This window comes from Bison bison, unplaced genomic scaffold (assembly GCF_000754665.1).
Source record: "Bison bison bison isolate TAMUID 2011002044 unplaced genomic scaffold, Bison_UMD1.0 scf7180017864304, whole genome shotgun sequence".
In the NCBI taxonomy this organism is placed as follows: Eukaryota; Metazoa; Chordata; class Mammalia; order Artiodactyla; family Bovidae; genus Bison; species Bison bison.
Genome location: NW_011494876.1, coordinates 13795962 through 13802598, shown reverse-complemented (window position 1 = coordinate 13802598; position 6637 = coordinate 13795962). Strand labels below are relative to the sequence as shown.

General features: G+C 57.2%; 1 protein-coding gene across 1 annotated transcript in view; it reads left to right on the top strand.

Annotated features, from left to right (window-relative positions):
- The window catches only part of NISCH (nischarin), a gene marked incomplete at its 5' end in the record, with an annotated part of 63112 nt that overhangs the window by 18033 nt on the left and 38442 nt on the right, over positions 1 to 6637 (top strand). Inside the window, 5 exons of the mRNA XM_010851939.1 lie at positions 91 to 276; positions 429 to 557; positions 1901 to 2014; positions 2282 to 2393; positions 6493 to 6617. Coding sequence (XP_010850241.1) covers positions 91 to 276; positions 429 to 557; positions 1901 to 2014; positions 2282 to 2393; positions 6493 to 6617 — 666 coding nt within the window. The remainder of the gene's footprint in view (positions 1 to 90; positions 277 to 428; positions 558 to 1900; positions 2015 to 2281; positions 2394 to 6492; positions 6618 to 6637) is intronic.

Below are 6637 nucleotides of genomic sequence, written 5' to 3'. Positions count from 1 at the left end.
AGGCTGGAAGGCCCGTCCCCCTTCACGTCGGTGCCCGTTGTTTGGACCCTTGGCCTTAACCCCGGGACCCTGTTGTCGCTGCCGCCACAGCACCTGTACAACCTTGTGCACGTGGACCTGTCGTACAACAAGCTCTCCTCCTTGGAAGGGGCTCACACCAAACTGGGCAACATCAAGACCCTGAACCTGGCGGGCAACCTCCTGAGGCATCTGAGTGGCCTGCATAAGCTCTATTCCCTGGTCAACCTGGACCTCAGCGACAACAGAATCGAACAGGTGAGCTGCGCCCCAGAAGGGACACAGGGTTCTGGGGAGGCTGTGCCTCGACGTTGGTCACTTCAGTGAGAACGGGGGGCTTTTGTTGGCCGTTGGCTCGTGTTGTCACGTTGCTGAGTTGTTAGCGAAGGGACTCGGGGGATGCCTTTCAGATGGAAGAGGTCAGAAGCATCGGCAGCCTCCCGTGTCTGGAGCACGTGGCTCTGCTGAACAACCCCCTGAGTATCATCCCCGACTATCGGACCAAGGTGCTGGCTCAGTTCGGAGAGCGGGCCTCGGAGGTAAGCTGCTTGGGGAGACTCAGCTGCAGGTGACATCTGCCTGCTTCACAAGGCCGTCCTGACCCTGAGTGGCCTTTCGGATCAGGGAAGCCCACTGCCTCCATAGGAAAAGGCTCCCTTGCTCCTCTTCTCTTAGGGGCCACAGGCTGCCACGCTTCCTCCGTAGGCTGACCTCATGTCGCCTCCGTCAGAGCATCAGGCCTGGGGGGCTCTCCAGGAACCAACGGGCACAGCCTGAGTGTGGAGGGACTGTCTTCTACTTGTTAAAAAGTAACGTTTACTGTGGGCTTCTCTGGCGGCTCAGCAGTAGAGAACCCGCCTGCCAGTGCTGGAGATGCGGATTCCATCCCTGAGTCGGGACGGTCTCCTGGGGGAGAAAGTGGCAGGCCGCTCCAGTGTTCTTGCCTGGGATAATCCCATGGACAGATTATGAGCTGGCAGGCTCCAGCCCATGACGTTGCAGAATCAGACAGAAATTTAGTGACTAAACAACAAACAATGTTTATTGTAGGCAAGAGTCAAGAGTAAGATACTTAATTCCAAGTATCTCATTTCCTGGACGACTTCTGGCCATAAAATCTCATCATAAACCAGATGTGTTTACCCACCTTGGCCAGTGTCACTTAGCCCAGTATCTGCTGCCTGCTGATGGTCACCTGCCCGCCCCACAGGTGCCCTGCAGGTTCCCCTGTCTCCTTGCTTCGAGCAGGCCACGCTCCCACTCCCCCCAGATCCCAGGCCGGAAGACAGCTGGAAGTCTGTCTGCGTCATCCCCCACCCCTCTGTGTGTTTTCCACCCCAGTGCCCCTTTCTCCACACTGTCACCAAGACATCAGCTCCCCTCCCTCGGCCCTTGGGACTTTCCCTCATTTGACCGCTCTGCTGTTCCCCACTGCCTGCCGGCCCGTAGCTCATTCCTGCACTTGCGGGTGGGGTCCCTGCCTTCCTACCTGCTTCCCATGCCTTGACTCTCCCAGCCCAGAAGGCTCTCCCCTTGCTCTTTGCAGATACGAGTTTCATCATGATCGGAGGCTTAGTTCAAGGCACCACCTTCCCCTACTCCCAGCCATCCCAGAGGCCTTCTCAGGGAGCCCTGTGCCCTGCCTTCTCTTTTCCAAGAGGAGCTCCCAGAGCCAGACTAGGCATTGCGGGGCCTTGCTGGGTCACTCCAGGGAGCTCCCTGGTCGCTTCTATGGGTGGCAGAGATCTCCCTCCTGGAGGCTGAGCCCCTGCAGCCTTGTCTGTCCTCAGGGGGCCTGGCCCACACCTCGGCGGGACCCCGCCATCCTGCTCGCTCCATGCTGCCAGCCCCTGTGCTGATGGCCATTTTCTGAACACCGTAGGTCTGCCTGGACAACACAGTGACCACAGAGAAAGAGTTGGACACAGTGGAAGTGCTAAAAGCAATTCAGAAAGCCAAAGAGGTCAAGTCCAAATTAAGCAACCCTGAGAAGAAGGTGAGTCTTCGTGTGGGAGGTGGAGGAGTGGAGTCCTGGCCCTGCCACCCTGGCCTCCCCCCGGCTGTGTGTCCCTATCCGTTCTCATCTGTGAGATGGGGGTGGCCATCGGACCTGCCTCGTGGGGTTGCTGAGGGTTAGTCGAGGTCCTCCCTGTCCCCAGTGTTTGTTTGCGAGCACCATTAGCTCCTCACGTCTCTGGCTCTGCCCAGTTCTGTTCTCCTGGATCTTTCACCTCTGCCCGGCTGACTCAGCACTCCCCCTCAGGTCAGTGAGGATTCTCGGCTCTCTGCTGCCCCCTGTGTCAGACCCAGCAGCTCCCCACCCAGCGCGGCTCCCACCTCTGCCTCCCTGCCCCAGCCCATCCTCTCCAACCAAGGTAACCGTGTATGTGTGTATGTGTGTGTCTGCCTCCCTGACGGAGCTGCACAGGCCCTGCCCGGGCCCCCAGCTGGGCTGGGGTTGGGGGAGCGGGTTCGGATGCAGGGAGGGCACGGTGCTGTTTGCACACCAGCCCCTCCTGGGGAGGCGCATGGCTGGGGGGTGCCTGGCTTGATTTCTCAGTTTGCTCAGTGAAGACTCCCCATTGCTCTGACACCCACATCCAGTTCCTCTAGGGTACTGCGGGGTGTGCTCTTTGAACAGGCTCGGGGCTGCTGGCCCATAAGGACCCCAAGCGCCTGCAGGCAGTGTGGGCAGGCTGGCTGCCTGTTAACGAGAAGCCAGGCCTCCTGGTTACTTCCCTGAGTCAGGTGCCCCCGCCCCATCCCTGTGTGGGGAGTGTGCCTCATTGCCATGGCCCTGTTGGTGACCCAGCCCCGAACGCTGTGTTGGTGGGGCCGAGATGGGCTGTTGGTGGACCCATGGAAGACCAATCCCTTTCACCCACCCACTGTCTTAGCGTTTTCAAAGGGCTTTCACCTCTGAACCCAGGCATCCTCGGAGATGAGTGAGTGAAGCAGGTCCCATGAGTGTCTGCTGGCCCGGCCCCCACGGAAGAGGGGAGGGTGTGCCGTCCCGAGTGGAGCCGAGGCTCGGGACACACAGGAAAGAACGCCGCCCGCCCGGGCTCCTGGAGTTGGAGAACTTGGTGTGAGGTCTTGGGAAAACAGTTTGACCCTATGTTTCAAGAGCCAGAAAAACGTTCCCACCCTTTGACTTGGTAACCCCGCTGGTGGGGATTTTATCTTAGCGGGTTAAGATAACAGGGAAGGGGGAGGTGAAATGCTCGGCGCAGTGCTGTTTCTGCCAGCAAAACATGGGCCACGGCGGGCGTGAGAGAGAGGGAGGGAGTTTAAGCCGCGGTCCGGAGTGCCCTGCAGCCATTACCGCCGAGAGGGGAAGGTGGGATATGAAGAATGCTGGGTTCAGTCAGAGAGCCTGGGCCTGGCAGCTCACCAAGGTCATAGCCGTGGATGTGAGCCAGAGAGTGGGCGGGGCATGTCGGTGCCAGAGTCGCCATCTGTTTGCGTTAGTAACATTCTTGATTGAGAAGTTCTGGTTTTCTATTTCTTTTTTTTTTTAATGTAAAAGGGGAGGGGGCCTGTATCACTTTGAAGATGCTTCCCTGACCTGTCTCCTGTCAGGAGGGCCAGAGCCCTCCTCAGGCCCGCTCCCTGCCTCCGGCCCTACGGCCTGCAGGGGGTCTGCGTGGCTAGGCTCTGGGGACCGGGAGGTGCGGCTGGCCCGCCCGGCTGGGGACCCGCCAGTTCTCAGTCTGCCCTTGTCAAGGCAAGGAATCAGTGAGTGTGAGCAGGCGAGTGAGCTGTGGGTGGCAAGGGAGGTGTCTGCCCCCCACAGTTGCAGTTGTGGGGGGCCCCCCTGTGGTGGCGAAGCCTCTGCAGCAGCCAGAACCAGACTCAGTCCCCTTCTTCACCGCCCCGCTCCGGGGGCACCATGCAGTGGCTCACTGTAGCCTCCCCTTCCTTTCCCAGTCCTTGTACTGGACATTTAGACATTGTCTCCAGATCCTCTTATAAATAAAACTGCAGTGGATGTCTCTGTGTGCACATCTCTTTCCTTTTGGTGAGAAACAACAAAGGTTGGGCCCCATCTAGGCATTCTGATGTCCCCTGTCCCGTCCCCTGAGTGGCCCTTTCTGACCAGTTGTTTGTACAGACCACAGTCCAGGAAGGAAGCAGAAAGACTGTCCCTGTTCACATTTCCTCAGCTCCAAACAGGGTTTGGGAGGGTAGTGACAGGAAAATACTGGTTTTTATTGCTAATGTGGAGGAATCCACAGAAATTTGTGTTCAACCATGTGCTACTGGACCTTGCCTGTGTGGGCAAGGATTTCTTCTGCAGGGAGCAGCTTTGCTCCCAGCCCGCTTTTGTAGAAGTGGACATACTTGTGAGTAAGCTGTCCCCCACCCCCTACGCCCGGAGGCCCGCCAGGAGGGGACTATCCAATAAACACAAGGCCTCTGGTCACCTCAGGACCTGCTAGCCCAGCTTGTTGGAGCCATGGAGGGTTGTGGCCACGGGGACTGATGTGGGAAGTGTCGGAGTTGATTCTCCAGCCAGGCCAGGTCCAGGGGCTGAGAGGAGGCTGTAGAGACGTGGTTAGGAGAGCAGGCACCTGGCCTGGGTGCCCTGAGTTTACATCGCAGCTTCCCTGGCTGTGGTCCCTGAAGCAGCTTGTCGCCTCCAGAAGCTCTGTTTTCTCTACCCTGCTTCATCGACTCTAAGATGCACGCACTCCACCTTCTGCCTCTGAAGCTGAGAGGCAGCTGTCAGTCAGTGCGTCTCATAGTTGCTGTCAGCCAGCTGGTGTTCGTGATGGAGTTGTGGGAACACCTTCCGCGGACGCCTGCTAAGACCAAGATGGCGCCACATCCACGCATCTTAGATTTGATGAGCTGTGGTAAATAACGGGAGGCGTGCATGAGCTGACGCTGGGAAGCACTTGGCGCTGCTGCTGGTCCATCAGAAGCGGTCAGTAAGGGCTCCCCGCCTGTGTGTTTGTTGGAGGGTTTCCAGGTGACCAGGACAGTCCCCTGAGAAACTTGGAGCCTCTTGGGAAGCTGAGCAGTACCCCCAAGGGAGTTTGGGGCATTTGTGAAAGAGAGGTCTGTCTAGAGCAGAGAGGATTTTGCTCTGGAGGTGTATGTGAGGTGACTCTCAAAGGATGGTAGGATCTGAGCACGTGAGGGAGGAGGGGGTGGGTTCCAGGAGAGAATAGCATGCCTCATGCCTGGCTGTGTGCCTGCCGCCCTTCCTGCCTGTGCACAGCCCCTGCTGCTTTGCTCTGGGTGGGGTGGGTCTGGATTTGGACCATCTGCCTGCCCAGCCCATGAGTAGAGGACCTGGGCTGTGCAAGTTGTCCTGACCCCAGGCCGCAACTGAGCTGGACAAGGGTGTGGGGCTCTGTGAGCTCTCTTTGAGTCATTTTGTTGGGCCGTGGTGACTGGTAGTAAAGCCAGGCGATGGAGGCGAGCCCTGGCCTCCTCGAAATTTTGGTGGAATTAGGGGTTGACACCCAGCATTCATCTAACCAGCTGCATTTAGGAGAAAGTTAAAAAACATTTTATCCTCAACCAGTCTAGAAAATGTTTGGAGTGAAATAATGGACCCAGATGAGCTGAATTCATACAACAACCTCAGCAGGCTTTACAAACGGCCTGAATGAGTCAGAGTGTGCTATCCATTGCCGGTGGCCTTGGGGAGAGTCAGTGGGATGTGTCCTGTGGGAAGCTGGGCCTGGGTTGTCCTTGCCAGCCCCGGAGGAAACCCGAGCCAGCAAGCAGGCCCGGCCTTCTGATGAGGGGTCCGGGACTCCTGGATCCGCAGAGCTTCCCAGGGCTGTTGGGTGGCAGGGTGGAGAGGCTTCAGCTCTGTCCCCAGGAAGAGGCTCTAGGAGCAAACGCGTGTAAGCCTCCTGGACATTTTGCCAAACTGCTGTCTGAACGGGCGGGGCAGCTCGCCCCGCAGTGCCTGCCTCCGCCCAGTCAGGCCACACAGCCTGACCTTTGCTGAAGTGAGAGGCAGAACTCTCCCTTCTCGGATGGTTCGGAGGGTGAGCTTGGTCTTGTGTCACGCCCATTGGCTATTCTTTTGTGGAATGTCTATTCGTTCTTTGCAGCCTCCTAGTGGGATTTCTTTCCCCCATTTTTTGTTATCTGTAAGAACATTTTATAGATTAAAGATACAAGCCTTTGACAAATACTGTGAGCACTTTTTTCTCATTTCATTCAAGTTTGTTTTTCTTACAGAAGTTTAGTTTTTATATAGTCACACCTCAAGTTCTTCCTTTGGATTCAGGCTCAGAAATTCCCGTCCTGAGATTAGATGAGCAGGCGTTCGTTCTTCTAGTTATTTTAAAGTTTTGGTTGTAACATTTTCTTCTGTAATCCACTTGCCTGGATTTGGGGGGTCTGATTAGCCCCCAGCCATGCTGTAGCCCGAGGACACAGCCCCATTTGTTGAATGGCTGCTCTCCTGCCCCGCCTGCCCCACCCGCCTGCCCCTGGTCTCTCTAGGAATCATGTTCGTGCAAGAGGAGGCCCTGGCCAGCAGCCTCTCATCCACCGACAGTCTGACTCCTGAGGACCGGTCCATTGTGGGAGGATGCTCTGATTCCTTGGAGTCCATCCCTGCGGGACAGGTAACCTCCTCCTCCTCCTC